Source organism: Amphibalanus amphitrite, unplaced genomic scaffold (genome assembly GCF_019059575.1).
Source record: "Amphibalanus amphitrite isolate SeventyFive unplaced genomic scaffold, NRLGWU_Aamphi_draft 000107F_arrow, whole genome shotgun sequence".
In the NCBI taxonomy this organism is placed as follows: Eukaryota; Metazoa; Arthropoda; class Thecostraca; order Balanomorpha; family Balanidae; genus Amphibalanus; species Amphibalanus amphitrite.
The window spans coordinates 562768-586881 of NW_024881602.1; the positions used below are offsets into that span (position 1 = coordinate 562768).

Genomic DNA, 24114 nt, shown 5'->3' on the forward strand with positions numbered 1-24114 from the left:
GACTTGCGCGCTGTTTTTGTCGATGATTTGCTGTTGGCGTTTATTTTGAATTCAAGTCAAAGTGGTTCGGAGTTTTAAAACAGAAATAGGACTTAGGGGAACGCGGTGTATGGTGACAGGAATGTCGGAAAAGTAATTCTCATCATTCATCGAAATATGGTCTAGGTACCTCACACTTAAGAGATCTGAGGATATCAATATTTTGCGATTGCGATGGCAGTTTTTTATGGGAGTTTTTTTAGGCAAGTTCGAGTCATTCCAATTCTACGAGGCTTACCCATTTGAGCCTCAATATTCTCTCAATATAGGTAGATACCCAAAGCCATGGTCAATGCATAATTCCTTGCATTCCAACCTGAACCGCGTTACTAACTTGAACTAAACCATTTGGTTGTTTCTATCCCCGGGACATTCAAGTCCTCCGCGCCGCAACCCCTTGAACCGGGCTGGACTGGGACAGGCAACTTAACCCTTATGGATGGCTCCCATTGGAGCGCACCGCAGCTCCCAAGAAATCACACCCATAGCCTGGTACATTGTGTGCTTCGGCTTGGGGGGCTGGTTAGCCTGTCCAATTCAAATTGGATAAGCTCACGCTCGGGTCTCAGCCCCGGCGACTCACCAGGGTGCTTGCTCAGACCGATTTCTCCCCCTAATTCCTGTCATCCTACCAGCTCTGCAATTGTCTTTATGGACCAAAGAGGCCTAACCCAACAAAACAAACTTGTGACAATTGACCTTACCTTACCTTACCTTACCTTAATTTGATCGGAATTTAGAGGCTGCTATGCCTGTAGGGAACCGTTCTCATCGAGCTCGTAACATGTGGGACTTGTCTAACTCCTGTCAGGTATCAGATACCTGATGTTTGCCCAATGGGCGTCCAGTCTTGATTTGAACTGTTCGACAGAGACAGCTCCGACGACCGACGAGGGCAAGCTATTCCAATCGTTGACAACCCTCACACTTTTTTTTTATAAATTTAGCTCGAACGTTTTGAATGGACGGATTGACAGAGCCGGAGCCCACTAAGCAGAGCTTGTTGCGTAGACCCCGACCCCTACCGTCCGATCGCGCAATTCTGGGTAACGGGAGAATTTAGATGCCAAAGTTTAACGTGCCCTTCAAAGCCGGACACGGCCTGTCCCACTCAACTGACTTCAACTGGCTGCGGCTGCTCCCACCAACCGCAGACCATCCCCGTCAGGAGTCTCAAATATCGAGCGCCGGAGCGTCTCGAACCCGGGCTCTCACTACCGGGAGTCCGAACGACTGCCTTCTTGGTCGGCTTTCAGCTCTGGGCTTCTGGACTTTGCGCGAGTGGCCTCGGGTACGATCGTCAGTGGCAGTCGAAAAGAAATCCTCCGGAGACAGGTCGACCCCTCCATTGAACAGCTGGTACATCTGGATCATATCTCCACGTCGTCGACGGTAGGACAGTGTAGGCAGTTTTAGGGTTTGCATTCGTACTTCATAGGGGAGGTGTCTAATCGAGGCCACCAGGCGTGTTGCTCTCCTTTGGACCTTTTCAATAAGGAGTTGATCCGCGCGGTTGAACGGACCCCATGCCACATTTCCGAACTCCAAGTGTGGGCGTACCAGAGTCTTGTACAGCAGTGGGAGTGTGAACTCGTCGATAAGCTCGAATGAACGCTTAATGACTGCCAGGATCTGGTTGGCCTTCGCCGCAGCAGTGGCAGCCTGCTTGCGAAATTTAAGCGAAGAGTCAATGTGGACACCAAGATCGCGTTCTGTTTCCACCGCCTCTAGTTCGACCCCTCTCATGGTGTACTTGATTCGAGGATTGTTCCGTCCCAGATGCAGGATCTTGCACTTCCCCTCGTTAAATGGGAGCTGCCATCGGTCAGACCATTCCACCAGGGCATCAATATCGCCTTGAAGTGTCGTTACGGCCGTCGGGTCTCGCGCCTGCTGCATAGGCGATGGTCGGGCAGAGTGGTATCTGACATCTCTGACATGAGAGACAGCCACCTCTCCCTCTTCATCCTCAGGCAGGGCTCCAACCGTGTTCAGACGTCGCTCTTCAGGGGCGCGCTGGGTAAGTTGAGTGGAATGGTTCCTGCCAGCCCTTTGTTGGGCGACAGCCAGTTCCACAACCTCAGCAGCTGCAGAGCTCGAGTCACTGTCATAAAGCGTTGACACGTCCCGATAGAGCTTTGCATGCGAACATTTTCACAGAACAGTCTACCACAGAGGGGATATCGTCGACAAACAACAGAAACAAGAGGGGTCCCAGGACCGAGCCTTGAGGAACTCCGCTTCTGACAGCCAATGAGTCTGAAAGGCTTCCGTTTACAACGACTTTTTGATTGCGTCCGGAAAGGAATGCCTCAATCCACTTGAGAAGTTTGCCAGATATCCCAGAACACCTCAACTTTTTCAGAAGTCGGTTGTGTGGGACAGAGTCAAATGCTTTTCGGAAATCTAAGTATGCCACGTCGACGGGATCACCCCGCTCGAGCATCTTGGTCCAGTCGTCCAGAACCTCCATGAGTTGAGAGCTGCAGGATCTACGGGGACGGAACCCGTGCTGGTGCTTGGACAGCTGGCCAGTGGAGACGAGGAACTCCACGAGGGCGTCACGCACCAGAGACTCCATGATCTTGCATGGAATGGACGTCAAACTGATTGGTCGGTAGTTTTCTGGGGCACTCCTGCTACCCTTCTTGTGGATCGGAACCACTGCCGCAGATTTCCATATTGAAGGGACATTTCCTTGTTCCAGAGATTCAGCGAACAGTGATGACAGTGGGCCAGCCAGAGCCGCAGCACCAAGTTGTAGCAGCTTCGGGTGCAAGCCATCCGGGCCAGGGGCGGCATCTGTCTTCAGGTGAGCAAGTTTTAGCCGAACCGCATCAGTTGTAATGGGAACAGTCTCGATTGGCTCGCCTGTGAATTGGTTGGTTGGCTCCGGAATGTGAGATCTGTCCTCGTCTGTAAAAACACTGCTGAAGAACGAGTTGAGTAATTGGGCCTTATCTCTGTCATCGCACACGATGCTCCCGGAGCCATCTACGAGATTGTCCAGTCCAGCCTTAGTCTTGAGTCTTGAATTTGAATAGCGCCAGAATACCTTTGGGTTGGTTTTGACGTTTTTGACCAGTTCCTCCTCGAAGTCCCTCCTCAGCTTCCTAGTCAAGGCCCGCAACTGGTTTCTACAGCGGGTAAATCTGCTGTAGTCTAGGATATCCTGGGTTTGAGAGTATACCGTCCAGAGTCTTTCTTTCTCCTTTTTGAGTCGTAGGGCTCGGCCATTGATGTAGATGTTCTTGCGGTTAGACTTCCTCTTGCTGGTCGGGAAGCATTCTTGTGCACTTGTTTTGATACAATCCGTGATAAACTGGTACTTTTCGTCGATCGTGAGGTTTGCCATTGGGTCCCAGTCAGTGTCGTGGAGCTTCTCAATGAACTCTGCTGCATTCCCTTTGAAATAGTTTGCGTGGGCTGCGGGAGCGATTTGCTGGTAAGTGTAACAACACAGATCGAATCTCAGGATGACATGGTCACTTCTGCCAAGTCCAGCTTCGTGATGGATGTTTTGCACCATCCCATCCGCATTTGTCACAATGAGATCTAATAGGTGGGGAGTCTCACCTGGGCGGAAACGAGTTGGTTGGGTGACCTGCTGATTGAGAAAACAGTCATCCAGTGCCTCCAGGAACCTGTGTGAGATATCCAGGGGTGGAGCCGGGGAGAAGTTATTTTCCCAGTCAATTTGAGGCATATTGAAGTCTCCCGCAATTAGTAGATGTGAGTGACCTGATGAGCAGGCAGCATGTAGAAGATGACACAGTTCATCAGAAACATCTCTTGTATTTTGGGAGGGACTTCGGTAGATGCATCCAATAAGAAGCTTGTCATCGTTTGTCAAAGGTAGATACAACCATAGTTGTTCGATGTAAGTCGTTGAGCTGACAGTTATCTCTGAAGCTTGGAGGCAGGTCTTTACATATATGCCTACTCCTCGGCGACCACTGGATCCCAATTCAGGTTGAGAGGGATCGAAGTTTGTGTACAGAGTGTAGCCAGGAATGGAGATTACAGCCTTACTGATGGGAACTGATTGTGCTTTTGGAATTACCTCTGTGACTAGAATAAGATCTGGTTCATTGCCAGTTATTTTCATACAGAGCTCGTCTCTTTTGTTTGGGAGTTGATCTGCGTTTGTGTAGAGAACCTGCATGCTTGTCTTCCTTTGCGCATTGCCCCTTCCATGTAGTCAATTTTCAGCAAAGATACTTTTCTGGGCTTCATGCCCAGGGGCTTGAGCAGGTGTAGCAGTGTGTCCTGCACCCTTAGCCAAATTGTCCTGCTGGGCAGACTGCCCATTGCCAGCATCAGTCCCCATGGGAGTCTGTCCACCGTTGAATGACTGGGCAGTTTGAGCAGAGCGGTCTCTGACAGCTCCTGCAGGAGCGACAGCCGGCTCTGCGGCCACAGTCCTACCAGCTTGGGTAGCAACTCCAGTCTGCCTCTTTTCATGTAGCTGAGCAGTCTGTGCAGAGCGGTTACTGGCAGTTCCCGCAGGAGCGACAGCCAGCTCCGCGACCGCAGGTCCAGCGGAGTGGTCACTGACAGCTCCCGGGGCTGCAATGGCCGGCTCCGCAACTCCAGCCCCATTGGAGTGGTCACTGCCAGCCCCCGCGGGAGCGACAGCCAGCTCTGCGGGCACACGACCAGCAGAGTGGTCACTGACAGCTCCCACGGAGGCGACAGCCAGCTCCGGGGCCACAGGTCCCTGGGCAGCTCCACTCTGTGACTGCTTTCTTCCTGCTTTGGCAACAGAGTTCAGGTTGACTATCTTACCGCTCCGGATGGCAATATTCGTCTCACCAGTACCTTTGCGTCTGTTCAGCTCATCTCTTAGTTTCTTGTTTGTTTCTCTTTCTTTCCTAGTCAGGTCTGGGGTCACATATATGTTCACGTACTTCTTTGAGTGCCTAAGCTGTGGAGCCAGCTTGAGGATATCATGCTTGGCAGAGGCCTCTTCTAAGGTGATTATAAGCAGTCTAGCCTTACTCTCCACTTTCTTTCCAACTCTGAAGGACTTCTGCACTTTCACATTCAACTTCATTTCATCTCTTATCATTGACTTGAAGAGTTCCGCATCATGGGCAGCTCGTTCAGCCTGGGAGTCAGAGGCTTGTTCGGGCAGGTTATGTACAACAAGGTTTTGTTTTCTTTTTTCCTTATCCATGTAGTCGTCTAGGGCACCTGTGAGTTCGTGAGCAGCAGTCCTGTTTGACCCAGCCATGCCAGTTTTGGGGAGCGCTGAGATTTGGTTGCTCACCTTTCTCACAACTTCGTCGCAAGAACCCTTCACCATGTCAGCATATGTCCTTTTGAAGGTCTCGTTCTCCTTCAAGGACTGATCCAGGATGAGGATGTTCTTCTCGTCTTGTGCTTTGAGCTCAGCAAGCTGCTTCTCAAGAGTTGCCTGCTTCTCCCTGAAGGAGTTTTGAACATCAGCAAGATGGTTCCGAAGGGACTCGCCCAAAGAATCTACCTTGTCAGCAAGAGATGCAAGAGTTACCTGCTGTTTTCTGTTTCTTTTCATTCATCTTTGCAGTGGGTACAGAGCCAGGCCAGCACTTTGTGTCTGTCGAGGGCTCGCAGGGCCAGTTTGGAGATACCCTGACATGAGGAATGGTACCAGCCGTGGCACCTGTCACACTGAACACCCGAATCATCAGCACGGACAGCCTCTCCGCATGCCTTTCCTGGTCCACCCTTGCATACAACCCCTTCGCTATCTGCACTAGTGTCGCTAGATGACCGAGAAATAGATACAGAGTTATGCTCCCATTTTTCATAAACGCTATCGTCCAGCTTACCAATGATTTTGTGGGCTGATCCATCCATACCTTGAGCAGTTGACTGTTGGGGATCTAGTTGAGCCGTTTTTGCAGCATTCCCCTGATCCTGCGTTGCAGAACTCGAACATTCATGTCCGTTTTCGGTTTCAACCGCCGAACCACATGCAACCGCTTTAACTTGCGACAATCTCGGAGGGGGCGTTTGAATCGTTTGAATTTGAGATCCCGCATCAGCTGATTTCGACGTGGCAGCAGCCTTCTTTTTTCTTGTTGGTGGAGGCGAATGTTGAACCGGCATCATTAAACTACGAGAAAAAGATTAACGAGGAAAAATGCTCTAAAGTCAAGCCAGGGAGCACCAGAAATTATATCGTGAGATTCTGGAGCACTAAGCGAAATACCGATCTTCTGAAGCTAGCCAACTATGATAACCAACAGCTGAGTCAGGGTGCCGATGAGAGTCGGGGTTGGAGCTCGATGAGATACGTCCGTTCCCGCCGAGAGCGCAACGCGGAATCCAATTGACATGCAGTGCAACCTTTATTTGTGGACTGACTTGGGTGCAAGTTTTTTGGTTAAGTCAGATTTCTAAAGAGTTGCCAAGTATCCTGCTAATGACTCAGTGCCAGTGTATTTGTCCGATCGCGCGAAACGGGCCACCGCACACTCCCCGTCACACCGCACGAGCCCCCACCCGGTCCTTCCGTCCCAGACCCCCTGTCCAGCGTTACCGCTGGCGTCTCGCTGGTTTCCCCAGATTCTCACGAAAATTTCCCTTTTTTAAAAATCATTTCCCTAGATGCGGTTATTTTCATGGAATTTGATGTACTTTCCTCATTTTAACCATTCGTGTTATAGTCAGTAGCGGCGGAACACCTTCAATTAAGGGGGGGGGCACTGACGACTTTTGGTCCCATCTTTCCATGCAACGCCCATAGGGCTAATGTTAAAATGCCAAAATCAAAGGGGGCACGGTGCTCCGGTGCCTTCCCCGTTCCGCCGCTTATGGTTATAGTCGGCGTCCTAAAACAGCGATTAGGGGAGAGCGGGGCCAGTTGAACCACTTTTTATATATTGACATGCACAGCGAGATCTAGTTGTCATATCGAAAAATGCTCAATGCCATGAAAAAATATGCTCTTTTGGCTTTATTTTAAGATATGTAAAATTATGTTTCAAACATATTTTGCTGCCAAACGCATGCTTATAAAACAGCTCTACGCCCGTTTCAAATGACCCCGATGCGAGGGTCAATTGAACCAGCCCATGGGGTCAATTGCTCCTATCCTTAACAATGGGATGTTTTCCTCTTTAAGGCCACTTTCTTAAAGAGATATTTTGTCCGGTTTACTTTTCCAAATGCTACATTCAATAGGTCGTTGGAAAGCTAAAAGTGCAAAGTTCCTCATAATAGGTGACATAAAGTACAAAGACTATGGTAAAATGGGTGGATGAGAAAAATGAGAAATATCTCAGGCTATAGTGTGCTTTCAAGCAAAAGGCTGGAGAAAAAGGGGTCAAAAATTGAGCTCTGTTAAACTACCATTTCAGTTTAAAAGCTCATTTCAAAGGTGGACTATTTCCTTTAATGTTTACAGCCCCTGAACAATAACCATTGCAAAGGTCACCGGGGTCCATTGAAATAGCCTGTGGCCCTGTTTCAACTGACCCTCAGAGAAGCGTTTCAATTGACCCCATCCGCTCCCGCCATCTCGCACGCGCCGTAAAGCACATGTCAAACGAGCTGAAGGCAGTGGCGGATCCAGGGGAGGGCAAAATGGGCATTTGCCCTCCCCAAAGCCAAATCGTGTGGGCAAGACTATCTTTTTGCCCCTCCCAAAGCATGTAGCGGTGAGCAAATCTAATACGGCGTCGATGCCTATATGGACGAAAAGCAGGGCTTCTTTCCGTGACGGCCATTCCGAAGGAAGGAGCTGACCACTGGCTGCTGATATTTTGGGTCGATATGCTGATATTAGATTGAACCCCCTGAACTGAATGCATGCATAAGCATATGCAGTGTGGCCAATGGCCATGGTGTGAGGTAACATGGGGCAAGATGCCCAGTCGGGTAAGACGCCCACCGCCCTATATTCGAAATTACCTAAGCAATCCACAGTTTTGTCATTTGTTGGGAGCCTCATTGCTGTGGAGCGTTCCGCGTAAAAAAAACGGCGACATGCCTAGCCGCCATTTTAAACCTATTTTTTGCATATGTTCTGAAAATGTCAGACCAAGGTCTCTCAAGGTCACGAAGTCACTAAGCTGTACCTCAAGTGACATAACCTAAAAACAGTTCCAATGCTTGTCATAGCTAAACCGAGTGACGGATCGCTTTGAAACTTTCAGCAGTTAATAAAGGTAACAGTACCTATGTACAAAATGTTAGTCACATGATTTTTATATCAATGACCTAGGGCTAGGTCATTTTTGCGACCTCTCCACTATAAGTCAATAAGAGAAAATTGAAAGGCACCTTTTTTGGACAAACCTCCTGTCCGGTAGCTCAGTTGGTAAAGCAATGGACTCCCGGTAGTGAGAGCCCGGGTTTGAGTCGCTCCGGCGCTCGATATTTGAGACTCCTGACGGGGATGGTCTGAGGTTGGTGGGAGCAGCCGCAGCCAGTCAAAGTCAGGAGTGGTACAGGCCGTGTCCGGCTTTGAAGGGCACGTTAAACATTGGCATCGTTAAACGTTAAACTAAATCCTCATGTCGCCCGGAATTACGCGATCGGACGGTAGAGGTCGGGCTCTACGCAACAAGCTCTGCTTAGCGTAGGCTCCGGCTCCCGTCAATCCGCCCTTTCTAACATTCGTGCTAAATTTATAAGAAACGTCACTCTTAACAATACCGAGTTACAACCTAAACGGCAAACAGTGAACCGGAAAATAGCACCCGTGACCCCTCCTTATGTCCCTGAGATCATCTCAGGTCACGAAAGATATGCAATAGTTTGCAGCAATTCGCTAATAACTTCTGCTGGAGGCATTCTAGAGCAATAGAAACACCTTAGATTTGTTCAGCTTTACGATACGGATCGACTGATATGCAACACGGACTTTTCCGGTCGGGTCATGACTTGACCAAATGTCAAAGTTGTAAGTTCACTTTCTAAGATCAAATTATAACTCATTCGACGCGTCTTCGCGAGAGGAACACGATGCCGGTAAAAGTAAGATTGCACAAGGTTTGATTCAAAAGTTATCGCAGAAAATCCGTTCTCGTAAAAATAGTATATATTATGGCAGTCTCCCCTGGAGGCTAAACCGTTGATCTTAGGTCCAATCTGAGCGAATTATCCAGAAAGAGCAGTAACAGTGCTATCAAATTAGCTTTTCTGGGGCGCTCTAGCTCTATTCGTTTCCGAGTTATGCGCCAGTTCTTCAAAAATTGTCGAAACTGGACCTAAATATTATCGGGATTTGGCCTTTGATGGGCTCTGGTGATCTGACATCTGACCTGACCTTAAAAGTGACTGGGGTAATTTGGTCATTATGTTTGACACTCTTTCAAACGCCGCCTACCGCGTGTTGCTACGTGGCCCATGAGCCGAGTTAGAAGGGATATGGGTGTTCAAACATCCCCCAGGGGCATGAAAATCCAGGAGCCCCAGCGCGGCTGCGCACGGGCTAACATAAGACATTTTACACCATCTTACGGTAAGATGGTGTAACTGGCGTTGTGAAGTAACTTGGTCACTGGCGCGGTGGTGGGTCGGGGTCGCCGATGGTCGGCTAAACTTTTGCCCTCCCCAAACGGATCGGCTGGATCCGCCCCTGGCTGAAGGGACGGCATCATGCTGAATGAAGGGCCAAATAAGGTGTTATTCCGGAGCCAGGAGTTCTTCTTTCAGCAAACAAAGGTATATGAGATATCACAAAATATTCATAAAAACGATTTCTCCCAAACGCCCCTCAAAAACACAAAAACAAGTGTCAAATCAAAATTACCGTCCGTTTGCCGCCCAAACGCCGTTGACATAGGAAGTGGTCGAGCGCGGATGCGCAGTGGTGTCGGCAACGCCATATGTTGCATATTGTTGAAAATAAAGCCATGTTTCATCTGACCCCGTGTTTCAACTGGCCCCGTTCTCCCCTAACTACAATCTGTTACGTTAACGTAAGAGATTCTGATGAAATTGCTGGCATATAACAAATTACTGTATGTGGTATAATAGAATTGCGTGATATATCGCAAATTGTGGTGTGTTGCAGGACGCGGGAAACTGCCGTATGGGTAGCGGTAGTGCTGGCGTAAGAGACGAGTCGATGCATTATTTTGCACCGTCAGTTTGACCGAATGGGAGTGATATGCACTAGACATTGTATAAATTGCGCCAAAACAAAAACTTTGATGTAAAAAATTAGCCGCACCCGAAATGGAACAACGCAGAACTGCAGGAAAAAACAACAATTTTTCGGGCTGGTGGCATTTCCCTAGATTTCGTGTGAAATCCATATATCCCTAGATCTTCGCTGATTTCCATAGAAAAGGGAAATTTCCCTAGCAGCGGTAACCCTGCCCCTGTCGTCCCGCCTCTGCCAGTGAGGCCCGGTACAGTCCGGGGCCAGGTACAGCCCGGACCAGGTAGGTACCGTCTCTGACATCGGCGCCGGGGATGGGATACCACGACCCCGGTATCACACCACAGCCCGGCTGCCCGCCTGGTTGGCTGGGACAGGCGAATGCGATTGGTGGCAGGGACAAGGGATGACGTGCTCCAGTACCTGCTGCCTGCTGGCTTTGGTGTCTGGGTGGGTAAGACAAGAGATTAACTGGTTGGAACAAGTGACCAGCTGGCTGTGATTGGGGACTGGATAGTTCTGAAGTAGGGACTGAGAGCTAGGAGGAGAGATGTGTCCCAGAACCAGCGGACTGAGGCTCGAACTGGGGCCATAGACTGGCAGACGGACAAGGGATTGTTGGGCTGGGACGAGGGGCTGTGGAGTGGTACGATTGGCTGGCAGACTGACACGAAGCACCAGCGATTTGGACGAGGGAGTTGGGACCGGGTGCCAGGGAGTAGGGACCATGGACCGGCGAACTGGGGCGAGCAATGGACCAATGGGTTGGCTCTGTGAGGTCGGTCAGCTATTCTGTTCACTTGCCACAACCAAACCTGGGCGGTGTTTCACGGGACGCTGCTACCACGCTGCTATCAAATTGCGCGAGCTGACGTCACACTTGTGGTAGTGTTGGAGCAATGGGCCTGTTGACGTTTCCATGGAAACCCAATTTGACACGTGTAAAAGCAGCGTGCTGCTATCACCGGTGAAACAGGGCCCAGGAAATTAGTTCCTAGACAAACGCCGCAGTCGTTTTAGTAGCTCAGTCGGAAGAGCGTTTAACTCCGCGTGGTGAAGGGGCACGTCCCAGTCGCAAATTCCGGGTTTGAGGCGTGACGGTCGCTCGGTGCTTATGTGCCTCCTGACGGGTATGGTTGCGGCTTTTGGCAGGATGTAGCTAGCCGAAGTCAGGGGACTGGCCTTTCGCGGCTATGTGTGTATGTTATCCAAATGCTGCCATAGAACAGGCATTGCGCGATTGGAGGCAGAGGTTTAACCCGCGCCCTGCTGGGGGGGGGGGTGTTTGAACACCCCCCCTTGTGGTTTTTCGGGAATATCTCAAAAACGGCGGCGCGGAGCGCCGCCGTTTTTGGTACACCTTATCATACATCAATTTTACACATCTTGTGAAAATTTCAGACCAAGGTCATTCAAGGTCAGGTCACCAGGTCACTTGAAGTGACCTCACCTCTGTGGCTGGTGCCGTGGCGAGTCGTGCTCTAAGCCGGATGAAGCCGTTCCAGTGTTTGGGATTCGCAACTTGGGATTCCACACAACGACGGGCTGGGAAGTTCCCTGATGTGGAGCCGTCTCCCCCAAACACTTAGATCGGCCAAGGATAGCGATGTATTTGAATCAGCATGAGCAAGCTATGTAGTGAACACAACGATGAAACCATAGTTCGTTTTGGCAAAGTTAAGGACAGTACAAAGCAGTGAGAAAACGTATATCAGAGCGAGAGATACTTTCTAGAAGAGTGCGTGAATGCCCACACGACGATGAACATTATGATACATACACAAGAACATACATTTCTAAAACATTAATAAATCGGACATAGAAGATGAACAAGTGGAGCAGAGCCATCTGGCGGATATCGCTGAACCTGCGCCTCGCGTCAGCTGCGACAGCAGCGCCACGTTGAGGTCGACGGTGGCGCCGCCCCGCGTCGGAGCGCTCGCCAGTCGCCAGCGGCGGTAGTGCCGCGCCGCGTCGGAGAACGTGCGGCGGTGCACTACATCACCCTCCCCCTAGAGACGGCACTGCGAACGTGACGTTAAGAAAACGCGTTGGTGGCCGTACAGCACGGCCGGAGCGGGTCGTCCGTAGGCACGGCGGTGGGGGCGCGGGCGGAGGCGGCGGCTGTAGCGGCAGGTCGCCACGCGGTGGCGGAAGTGGTGGCTTCGGTGCGCGAGGCGCTGGCAGGAGTAGCTCTGGGCCGGAGGCCGGTGTTGCCGAGTCGGCGGCACGCGCCGTGTCTTGGACCGCAGACGGCGATGCTGTCGGAGTTGGAGCAGGCGGGGGCCGTTCCAAGTGCGCCGGTTTGACTCGGTCGATGGAGATAACGTCGGAACGACCGCCTCGGTCCACAGTGACTGTCTTCGCCGATCTGTTGAGCACCTTGTATGGTCCGTCGTAACGCGGGGCAAGCGGCGGCTTCACTGCGTCGTGGCGCACGAACACGTGCGAGGCGTGGTCCAGCGCGCGCGGCACGTACGACGGCGCGCTTGGTGCTGGTCGTGGTGCCGTCGGGCGCAGTGCCGCCATGGTGCGCTGAAGCTCGGCGGCGAATGATTCCGGCGTAGGAGGCGCGGTGGCGGACGGGGTGATGAGTTCACCAGGCAGGCGTAGAGGCGCTCCGTACACCAGCTCGGCAGTGCTGCAGCCCAGGTCCTGCTTGAGCGCCGAGCGGATTCCGAGCAGCGCCAAAGGAAGAGCCTCCGTCCAGCGGGCGGGCGCGGCGGCGCGCAGCGCGGCCTTAAGCTGCCGGTGCAGGCGCTCCACCATCCCGTTGGCCTGGGGGTGGTACGCGGTGGTCCGGCGCCGCGCGCAGCCCAGGAGAGTGGACAGCTCAGCCCAGAGCGCCGACTCGAATTGGCTGCCCCGGTCGGTGATGATCTCGTCCGGGACGCCGAACCGAGAGATCCAGCCGGCGATCAACGCCCGGGCGACCTCTCGCGCCGTGATGCCACGCAGCGGGATCGCCTCCGGCCAGCGACTGTACCGGTCCACCACCGTCAGAAGATACGAGTAGCCCTCAGACGGCGGCAGCGGGCCGACCAGGTCGGCGTGCACTTGTCGAAACCTGTCGGCAGGTGGCGGGAACGAGGCGGGCGGCGCTGTCGTGTGCCGGTGGACTTTGGTGCGCTGGCACGGGACGCAGGTGCGCGCCCAGAGTGCGGCGTCCTTCTTCACCGACGGCCACACGAAACGCCGCGTGACCAGGTCGACGGTGGCGCGCACTCCCGGGTGGGCCAGATCGTGCACGTGCCGGAAGTAGGCGCGCCGGAGCGGTGCCGGGATCCACGGCCGCGGTACACCCTGGGACTCGTCGATGACCAGCGTGCGGCCGCTGGGGAGCCGGGCGTCTCTGAGTTTGAGCCCGTGCTCTGTCGAGCGGAAGCGCGCCAGCTCTTCGTCCTCTTGCTGGCAGGCTGCGAGCTCGTCGAAGTCGTCGACTGGCGGGCACGGTGCTGAGAGCATCGCCACTGTTCGACTCAGAGCGTCCGCAGCTGCGTTTTCTTTCCCAGGCACGTGCCTGATGTCGGTGGTGAACTGGGAGATGAAGTCCAGGTGCCGGATCTCCCTCGGCGAGTAGCTGGCTGACCCGGACGAGACTGCCGACACGAGGGCCTTGTGGTCGGTGAAGATGGCGAACTGGCGGCCTTCCAGAGTGTGCCGGAAGTGCTTGACCGCCAGATACGCCCCGAGCAGTTCGCGGCCGAAGGTGCTGTAGCGTGTCTCTGCTGGTTGGAGTGACTTCGAGAAGAAAGCCAGCGGCGTCCAGGTCCCGTGCGAGTGTTGCTGCAGGACAGCGCCGACGCCGGTGTCAGAGGCATCGACCTGCAGACTCAGCGCTGCGCCGGGAGTGGGGTGCGCGAGCTGCGTGGCCTGAGCCAGGGCAGCCTTCACGCGTTGGAAGGCGTCCTCAGCGGTTGGCGTCCACTCCACCGGCGCCGCGCGTTTGCGTTTCTGGTCCAGCAGGTGGTGAAGCGGTCGGAGGAGGCCGGCAGCACCAGGCAGGAACCGGTGATAGTAGGTCACTAGGCCGATGAACCTACGCAGCTGGCGTTGCGTGGTCGGCTGCGGAAACTCCTGGACTGCGGCGACCTTCTCCGGCAGCGGGGCGATGCCGTCCGGGGACACATCGTGACCGAGGAAGCTGATACGGTTGACGCCCAGCACGCACTTCTTTGGGTTGATCGTGACGCCGAACTTGTCGAGACGTTCCAGTACCTGACGGAGGTGACGGCGGTGCTGCTCGACGGACGTGCTGGCGATGAGGATGTCGTCGATGTACACGTAGCAGCACGTCAGCCCGCGCATCACCTCGTCTATAAAGCGCTGGAATGTCTGACTGGCGTTGCGAAGACCGAAGCTCATCCGCTGCATCTCGAATAGCCCGAACGGTGTGACGATGGCCGTCTTCGGGATGTCAGCGGGTTCGACCGGGATCTGATGGTACGCGCGGACGAGGTCGATCTTCGAGAAGATGGTACAGCCGTGCAGGTTCGCGGAGAAGTCCTGCAGGAACGGTATGGGATACCGGTCCGGGACGGTGGCGGCGTTCAGGGCGCGGTAGTCGCCGCACGGGCGCCACTGTCCGGGCTCCTTCTTGGGCTCCATGTGGAGGGGCGACGCCCAGCTGCTCTTGGATGGGCGGGCGACCCCGAGGCTGATCAACTTGTCGAACTCCTGACGGGCGATGCGGAGGCGGTCGGGCGGCAAACGCCGAGGGTGCCCCACACGAGGAGGTCCACGTGTCACGATGTGGTGAGTGACGTTATGGCGCACGGGCAGGAGTTGCGCAGATGTGGCCGTCACTCGAGGGAACTCTCTAAACAAGTCTGCGAGAGTGGGCGCCGCGCACATACGCACTCCGACGGAGCCGATGTCGGCTCGGGTGCCCACGGCGCACGTTGTGCCGTGTTCAGCCTGGAGGAGCTGACGGCGCATGTCCACCAGCAGACGATGATGGGCGAGAAAGTCCGCTCCCAAGATCGGCATCGATACGTCGGCGACCATGAATGTCCACGGGTAGTCCACAGTTCCGAAACGCACCGAAGTCGAAATAACGCCATGGAGCTTGATCTCTGTGCCGTTGGCTGCTTCCAGTCGAGGCGCGTCGGGCGGCTGCACAGTGGTGCCGTCGGCCACGACTCGCGGTGGGACGACACTCACCTGTGCGCCGGTGTCGACGAGGAACCGCCAGTTCCGGGCAAGGTCGGTGACATAGAAGAGGGGCGCCAGTGTTGGCCGGCCCGTCTCCGCTGGCGCTAGCGCGGACAGGCGGGCTAGTTTCCCGACCAGGAGCACGGCGGTCTGCAGCGGTGGGCCTCCGCGCCGTACTTCTGGTGGTACCAGCAGTACCCTTCATCAGGTGTCACCGATGCCGGTTGAGAGCTGCCAGACGAGGCAGGTGCGGGTCGGCGCGGACGGGAGCGGGAGCGGCCACGCCGAGGAGCGTCGGCACCGCCCCGCTGGAACACGGCTTCGATTCGTGCTACCGCAGCGGTGAGGGCGGTGACGGCAGCGGCCATGCCGGAGTTACCGCACCCGCAGGCGGCGAGCGGTCCGGCGGCGGTCACTGCGCTGGCCGGCGGGGCGAGCGTGACCCCAGGGCCGGCCGGCGGGCCACAGGCGGCAGCGACGCCGGCCGTCGGCGTGCAGACAGCAGTCACGGCGGCACCGCCAGAGGCCTCCTGGAATCGGTCGGCCGCGCTGGCCAGGTCGTCAATACCAGTGTCCTCCGGCAGCAGCGCGAGGGCGGCGCGGGTCGTCGGCGGCAGGCGCTGCAGGAACAGCGTCCTGAGAAGGCCGAGGTCGTGGCCCGCGCTGCCCAGCATGTGCTGCATGCTGCGCAACAGCTGCGTGGGTCTCCTGTCGCCCAGCTGGTGGTCGCGGAGGAGTGCCTCGAGGCGTGAGGCGCGCGACTGGGCCAGGCGCGTGCTCAGGGCCCCTTTTAGTTCTGAGAACGAGCCGGTCTCGGCTGTTATCACGTCTCGAACTTGTGAAGCGACATGGACAGGCAGGTTGGCCACCAGCAGCCGGAACTTGTCGTGGTCATCCGTGATGCCGGCGACGGCGAAGGCACACTCGACCTGCACCAGCCAGAGCTCGGCTTCTTCAGGTGCGTAGGCCGGCAGCCGGAACGACGCGAATGGCCGCGTCGGCGCGTCCTGGGCGGCACCCTCCGGCTCGATGGGTGACGGCATAGTCACTATATACAGCAAACACTAACACTAGAGGCACACTGAAAGACTGTCGGTAATCACTAGGCGCTCGCCGCGCTCACTGTGCTGGCGCTCGCTGCGCTGCACTACGTTGGCGCTCGCTGCGCTGCACTGCGTTGGGCGCTCGTTGCGCTGCACTGCGTTGGCGCTCGCTGCACTGCGTTGGCGCTCGCTGCGCTGCACTGCGTTGGGCGCTCGTTGCGCTGAGGCTAGGCCACGTCACCAGCGCACTATTCACTGTTCGCGGCAGCGGAAGCCGGGTGAAGATCACCCATTCTTGCCGAGGCGATGGGGAGGCCAGGTCAAAGATGACCTCTTCTTGCCGAGGCGGAGACGATGACTTCTTGAGCTACCTATCACGTCGGGGTCACCATTTGTGGCTGGTGCCGTGGCGAGTCGTGCTCTAAGCCGGATGAAGCCGTTCCAGTGTTTGGGATTCGCAACTTGGGATTCCACACAACGACGGGCTGGGAAGTTCCCTGATGTGGAGCCGTCTCCCCCAAACACTTAGATCGGCCAAGGATAGCGATGTATTTGAATCAGCATGAGCAAGCTATGTAGTGAACACAACGATGAAACCATAGTTCGTTTTGGCAAAGTTAAGGACAGTACAAAGCAGTGAGAAAACGTATATCAGAGCGAGAGATACTTTCTAGAAGAGTGCGTGAATGCCCACACGACGATGAACATTATGATACATACACAAGAACATACATTTCTAAAACATTAATAAATCGGACATAGAAGATGAACAAGTGGAGCAGAGCCATCTGGCGGATATCGCTGAACCTGCGCCTCGCGTCAGCTGCGACAGCAGCGCCACGTTGAGGTCGACGGTGGCGCCGCCCCGCGTCGGAGCGCTCGCCAGTCGCCAGCGGCGGTAGTGCCGCGCCGCGTCGGAGAACGTGCGGCGGTGCACTACACCTCATAAAAAGTTTCAATGTCTGTCATAGCTACACCGAGTGACCGATCGCTTTGAAACTTTCAGCGATGTTAAGAGCAATAGCATGTACAAAATGTATATCTCAGAATTTTGATATCGATGACCTAAGGTCAGGTCAATTTTGCGACCTCCCCATTATAAGTCAATGGGAGAAAATTGAAATGCGCCTCTTTTGGACGAAAGACATTATAAACACTCCCAAACACCGAATTACAATTGGTTTAGACACACTGAACATGAAAATGGTGTCCGTGACCCTTGTTTATGCCCTGAGGTCATCTTAGGTCACGAATAGTATCTAACAGTTTTTCGCAAATAACTTTTGATAGAGGCATGCTAGAGCGATGAAAACGCCTTTGATGTGTTCAGCTAGACGATACGGATCGACTGATATGCAACATGACCCTTTCCGGTCAGGTCATGACCTTGACCTGAGGTCAAATTTTCAAGTTGACCTTTCAAGGTCAAGTTACAGTTCATTTGATGCGTCTTGACGAGAGGAACACGATGCTGGTAAAAGTAAGCTCGTACAAGGCTTGAGTCAAAAGTTATTGCAGAAAAACTGTTTCCGAAAAAATCGGCTATTTTTGCAGTTTTTGCCCCCTGCAGGCAAAACCGTTGACGGTAGGTCAAATCTGAGAGAATTACTCAGAAAGGGCGTTAATAGGGCTATCGAATGCGCTTTTCCGCGGCGCTGTAGCTCTATTGGTTCCCGAGTTATGCGTTGGCTTCTTGGAAATTTTCGACATTCGACCTGGAAATCGGCGAAATTTTGCCTTCAATGACCTCTGGTGACCTGACCTTTGACCTGACCAAAAAATTGACTGAAGTGATTTCTTCATTATTTTTGACGCTCTTTCGAACGCCGCCTTCCGCGTATCGCTACGTGGCCCAGGAGCCGAGTTACAAGGGGGAGTGTTCAAACACCCCCCCCCCCCCCAGCAGGGCGTGGAAATCCAGGACCCCCAGCCGGGCGCGGGTTAAGAACACGGCCAACGCAGCAAACTCTACTTAGTGGGAGCTCTGTGCTAGACGCTAGTGAATCCTTCCTTTGAAAAGTCTGGACTGAATTTACCATATAAATCGATCGGATGACCAAAGGTTCCTAACATAACACAGGAGCGGAGAAGTGGAATATCAGAACAAACTGCAAATTAAGAACAAACCAATGTAACTCAAGTTAATTGGCCCGTCACACACTTACGAGTTACGACCAAGCTTACAAGTCTGTTATCCAATGAGTCTGTTCCTCCGTTCCTGAAAAACTGTAACAGCGTTCCAAAACGGAAGAACGGAGAAACGGACCGTACCCGCCTTTACTCATTTCTCAGTATCTACAGTCTACACACCTTAGCTTGAAACATGAGCTTTGTTTATTAGAGTGCCTGTGTGTTTGTAGAGCATAAATATCTGATCCCCATATTTGTGTAGAGTGATGCTTCTGAGCTTGGATTTCGTTGATTCAAAAACGAATAGCAGTTTTTACCGATGCCTGCCATTGTTCCAGATGGACCTCCTGGGAGAAGTAGCTTGCCTGCGGCAGAAGCTGGAGGAGGAACAGGCTGCCCGTCTGGCCGCGGAGAGATGCCTCTGGGGGGCAATGGACGAGCTACGGGAGGAGGTCCGTCAGCGGGCACCGCCCGTGGACCCTCTGCAGAGGTGAGAGGCAGCCGGAGAGATGCTGGAAGGGGGAGGGGATAGGTGACCGTACGCGTGACACTGGTGATAGACGGCCCCACTGTCAGTAGTTTGCATTCTTCTGGATGATACTGAGCTTGTCATCAGGAGTAACGCTATAAGTATTGTGTAAAGGGGAGGGAGTTCAGCGCTGGAGTGCACAGGAGTCGCAAATGAACCCGCAGTTGGCGCTCCCGAAAACCCAATTACTGCTCACTTTAACCCCTCCCCCCCATACATGAGTCTTTGTATTCAGCGCATACCGTCTGAGCTGGCGACGTCACCGTCCTTGCGTCACAATGACGTCACCCACGCCACACTGACGTCACGCACGTGACACTGACGTCGCCTGGTCTCCTTCCTCAGCGCGGGCGGAGACGTAGCGATGACGCCGCTGGTTGCCGACGCTCGCGTCAAGTACGAGTTCGGCGCCGTTGCCAGCTGTGACGTCATGACCCAGACAGAGGAGGAGCCTGCCCAGCGCGGAGCCAACATTAATGACCTGGACCACGGACTGCTGAAGAGGGTCCTGGGTAACCTAGACTGCAGGCAGATGTTCCGCGCCAAACGGGGTGAGTATTTCGGTGTGGCGACTGTCAAGCTCGCATTTCAGCGACAGGGTTTCGGAAGGCCTTACGCTTTTCCGTCAGCAATCGTATGGGCAGAGTCTATCCAATCGACTCGAACAGTCTGGTCTGCGATAGATGTGTGGTAGTCACGAGCTATAAAACATGTACCGAACACTACTCCAGACAGACTGATGCTGTATGCAGACGAACTCCCACTTTGAGCGTTGGATCTGACGTGTCGCCTTTTCGTGTTCCGTCGGTGCCGACAGTCTGCCGCCGCTGGCGGTCCACCGTCGACACCATCGTCGGAGACTGTCGGCAGGAGTGCGCCGATCGACAGACCGCCGCCGGCGGCGCCCCCGCGCCCGCCACGGTCCTTCAGCTGGTGACGATGGCGCGGGAAGAGCCGAGGATGACCAAACTACAGGCGCCGACCGCTGAGAGACAAACTGATCTGGGCCTGGTCGGTGAGTCCTGCGTCGTACACAGTTGGAAAGAGGTTGGTGTGCTGTATCAATGAGTAAATGGAGCTTTACCCTCTGTCTGGTAAAGCTCCCATGTGGTTAATATTTCTCGGATGTGTTTTGTTCAAGTCATCACCTACTAAGTACTATATACTCAACCAGTAGGAGCCCTTGAAATTCCACGCCATTTTTTACCATTAATACCCTGGCTCAATTCCAGCAACATCCTGCAATACTCTGGAGACAGCCGACCTTCGCGGGTTCAAGCTGCGTGCCTCGGCGCTGCGCCGGCTGGCGTGCGCCAACGCCTCCACTCTGCGCGATGTGACGCTGCCGGCCGGTGTCAGCGAGTGGCACCTGGAGACGCTGCTGACGCCTCTGCTGGCGCTGGAGCGGCTCTCACTGACCGTGCCCCCGGACAGCACCGGCTGGTGGCTGCGGGCGCTCCCCAAGACGCTCAACAGACTCTTCATCGCCGGTGAGATAACGCGTAGCGTGCTGGCATATGTGTGATTGGGACAGAGCGCAGCATCGCTTCGTGCTCTTGGGCAGCCGGCAGATGTCATTTACACGTAGATCAATGCGTACTAGTCCCTGTCGTGTCGGCTGTGTCAGTGCCAAGTGTCTGGCGTTCCGGTGTCGGCTGTTACACTATCGGTGTCGGACAATGTTCTGCCACTGTCAGTGTCCGACCCGTGGATGGCTGCGTCACCGACTGTTCCTTTCCGCAGGACACGGGCCGACCCAACCGACGGTGGAGTGTTTCGGACCACCGTCTGTGGATGGACTGTGCGTCGCCGTATATCGAGCCGGAGACCAACTACTGGACCAGCTAACGGCGCTCCTGACTGCGCCCACAAACGGGTACCACAGAAACAGAATCACCCACCTGTACATACAGGGTAAGCAGCGGGTGGTGTGCGGGTAGGTTATGTCTCGCTTTGGCCTCCGAGTAGTTATTTAAACGGGTCACCGTTGTGCATGTTTATGTGTATGATATCACTTGGAGTTTTGCTGTGTTTCAACCACTGTTTGTGTGCATGTAAAGCTGTTTGTCAGGTCTTGATTTGAATTATATGAAGCTGGTCAGAGCCGCTGTTACTGGGTCGTTTGTCAATTTGTTGTGTCTCGGTCTTAAAAGTTGTGTCCAAAGTGCCTGTTACTTGTAATATTTGTGCGATCTATCGGTCTGCAATATATTCGGGCAGGACGTCGCCATTGCTGAGTATTTTTCTCTGCGTGTTTTATCTATGTCTATGTATTTCTAGCCAAAGTCACTATCATAAAACGCACTGTGTGTTTTTTCACGTGTTTCACAGGCCACGCCGCCAGACCTATGTTAGCACTGAGACGCTTACTGACGGCGCTCACCAACTTGAAGGGCCTCACTCTCTGGGTAGTGGGCGTCCATACCATGACGATGCTGGACGCTCTCCACGTCTGCTCCCAGCTGGAGACGCTGAAGCTCAAGGAGGCCCTGCGGCGCCCGGTGGCCGTGGTGCCCGAGTTCACTCGCACGGAGTTGGCTTCAATCTCTAGGTCAGTCTATATGACGGACGGTGTGGGTCGCATATAAATTTGCAGCTGGGCGCGGAACCACGGTCTCGACTTCCCCTCCTCGCTCGCCCAGGTGTCTGTGTCTGCCGATTCCTTCTTGCGTAGCTGAAAGACACCGAGCGGAGGGGAAGGAGACTGGGGAAGGAATGTGGTGATGGTGGGGTGGTGGGCGGGTCTGTTAGGATCCTAGGTTTTTTCTCTCACTGATGCCGGTGTGCAGGAACTCTTTCGGCGTCGGAAAACTATGGTGATGTTTTCCAGCGTTGCCTTTCTTTCACGGATTTTGTTTTTTGTTGGATTTGCTACTCACATATTTATTATACCTAATAATTCCATTGTCATTGTAACATGCTTGGTGAGGGCAAAACATTGGCATTATTTCCTTTCCCATTAATATTAAAGTATTGCCTGATTATCTCGTCTAGTGCTGCCATCTGTCGAATGTTGTTCTCCCTAGCTGTTCATCAACCTAGGGGTCGCCGCAGTCTGCCCTTTCACTAATGTCCCGTGATTTTCGCCGGCGCTAATACGTTCCCATTAGTGTCATGCGGGCAGCTGATGTAGATAGCGCAGGTGACCAGGGCGCGGGTTAACATAACCGCATCCGGCGATGTTTCTGATTCGGTACAACTGGCCTCAGGTTGGATAGTGACACTGTTTGACTGTGCCTCAGAGACTGACAATTTTGTCCCGTTTCTTCTGATGTGTCGCAGACTGGCAGTGGCCCTCCGGAAGCTAAAGCTCCTCTATCTGTTCACCTCCGAAAATAACACCCAGCTCGTGACGAACACCCTGACCAAGACGGATCTGGGCTGCGAGGATGGCACCAGTCAACCCCGCGCCGTGAAGGTCTACCGGATGTCCGATCCAGCTGCTGCCACATCCAGGTTACGTTACGACCACAGCAGGCATTCGAGATTGTTCGTAAAGGACGTCACTAGCGAACCGTATACTCGTTTTGCTAGCAGTCGCGGTATGTGACGTCACATTATCAGTCTCAATCTACCTTTTGTGACGTCACCTTTAAACTCTGCATAAATATTGTATAGCGCGGTAACATATTCTGCTTTCAGGGGCATTGTGTGAGGACACGGCTTCTTCAGTCCAACGCCGGGGAGTCTCCATCTTATCGCCAGACTGTCGGCTGCTGCTCTACTCCGTGCCGGCCGCCGCGCCCGAACCCACCGAGAAAAGGACGGTACCGTGTTCTCGTCGAGGCGCCAGGACCGGTGAGCGCTCGACGGTATATGGCGGAAGGCCCTCCGGCCGATAGCGTAAGACTCACTATCCAAGAAACGCCACGGCTCGTGCTGATGCTCAGGAGCGTCATGAAACATATGACTCGCTTCATTGGCTGTAAAATTGTCGTTGTGTTTCCATTGTGTTTCCAAGTTTCGGTAGCGTTACCGCATGCTGCCATTGTGTGCTCACAAGTTTCGGCGACGTCGAACCCGTTTTGTCAGGGCTCATGATATGCTGCTGTGCGTAAAGGGCATTCTTGCTGCGTATAGGTGGTGAGGTTTAGTGTGGAGTAAAGCATATCAAACGTTCCACGGGCGCCAGGGAACTCAGCGGCTGTGACGTTTGGTAGACGGATAAGTCCCGGCCTTAACTATAGAGTGTATAAGCTAGACCACAAGTGCCATTGGTGCAACTCTTAGATCTGTGACACTTGGGTCGCCAAAATGTAGTTATTTTCCCCGCCTTATCATATTCTCGGCTATCCTTTTTTGCGTAGCGGTAACCCAACAATAGATTTGATTACTGAACATCAACTGTTACCGCAGTCTAATACCCATTCTTGAAACGTTAATCCAGGATTGAGTACAAATGAGATGCAAGCAGAGGCTGTGGCACGCATTCTCACTAGTCTGACAACTCAGAATCTCGCCGTCAACTGTAAGCAGACCAAACCTGCCAAAGATGTGTATGCCGTGGCGCTATAATGTTGGATGGGCATTGATCATGAGGCTCGGCGTTCAGCATTTTTCAAAGACATGTAGATAAAGGATTGTTTAATGTACCGAGCTTCTGCAGCTCCGGCTATTGTGATATGATAGTTGCTTTTCAGCAAGTTTCCAGAAGTCATTCATTCATTGTTACATTGTACAGTGTGTTTCATAGTGTTTCTCGTGAGGTTGATGTGTTTCACTTCATGAATTTTACTCAGGATTCAGTTTCATTACGATAGGCTCAGTCGTAGTAGTATGTTTCTAAGACAATACATGGTGCAAAATTTAAGTCAATTATGATTGTTATTATTATTATTTTAATCTCTACACCTTTTTGCTTTCAGTTTGAAAAAGCTGAAGCTCAATTTGGGTGCAGTTATTTTTTTACATCTTAGTTTTTGTTTACGCGTTTTTAGACGTTTCTCGGCGCACTGTTGTTGAAGTTATACAGGCCTATTTTACAGCTATTTTTGATTCACAAAACTGCTGCAATTTTTATAAATTTTTTTCTGCATATTGGCATTTTGATGGAATTGGAATGCATTAAAAGATTTTCATTCTTAAATCTCGAATTCCAATATAATAACAATGTGAAT

The 24114-nt window shown here is 53.4% G+C and overlaps 1 protein-coding gene across 9 annotated transcripts; it reads left to right on the top strand.

Annotated features, from left to right (window-relative positions):
• Positions 1-12: 12 nt before the first annotated feature.
• LOC122380818 lies at positions 13-23812 on the top strand. Of its 9 annotated transcripts, none has more exons than XM_043364302.1 (9): positions 13-165; positions 18807-18958; positions 19343-19548; positions 19815-20012; positions 20230-20487; positions 20741-20911; positions 21329-21548; positions 22280-22453; positions 22640-23812. In XM_043364302.1, exons 2-9 carry the CDS (start codon positions 18807-18809, stop codon positions 22650-22652), a joined length of 1392 nt encoding a protein of 463 aa, XP_043220237.1. In that variant the 5' UTR covers positions 13-165; the 3' UTR covers positions 22653-23812. The 9 variants fall into 9 exon arrangements, with proteins under 9 accessions (XP_043220237.1, XP_043220236.1, XP_043220234.1 ...); XM_043364301.1 differs by having other exon boundaries at positions 13-132; XM_043364299.1 differs by having other exon boundaries at positions 13-55.
• The last annotated feature ends 302 nt before the right edge of the window (positions 23813-24114 follow it).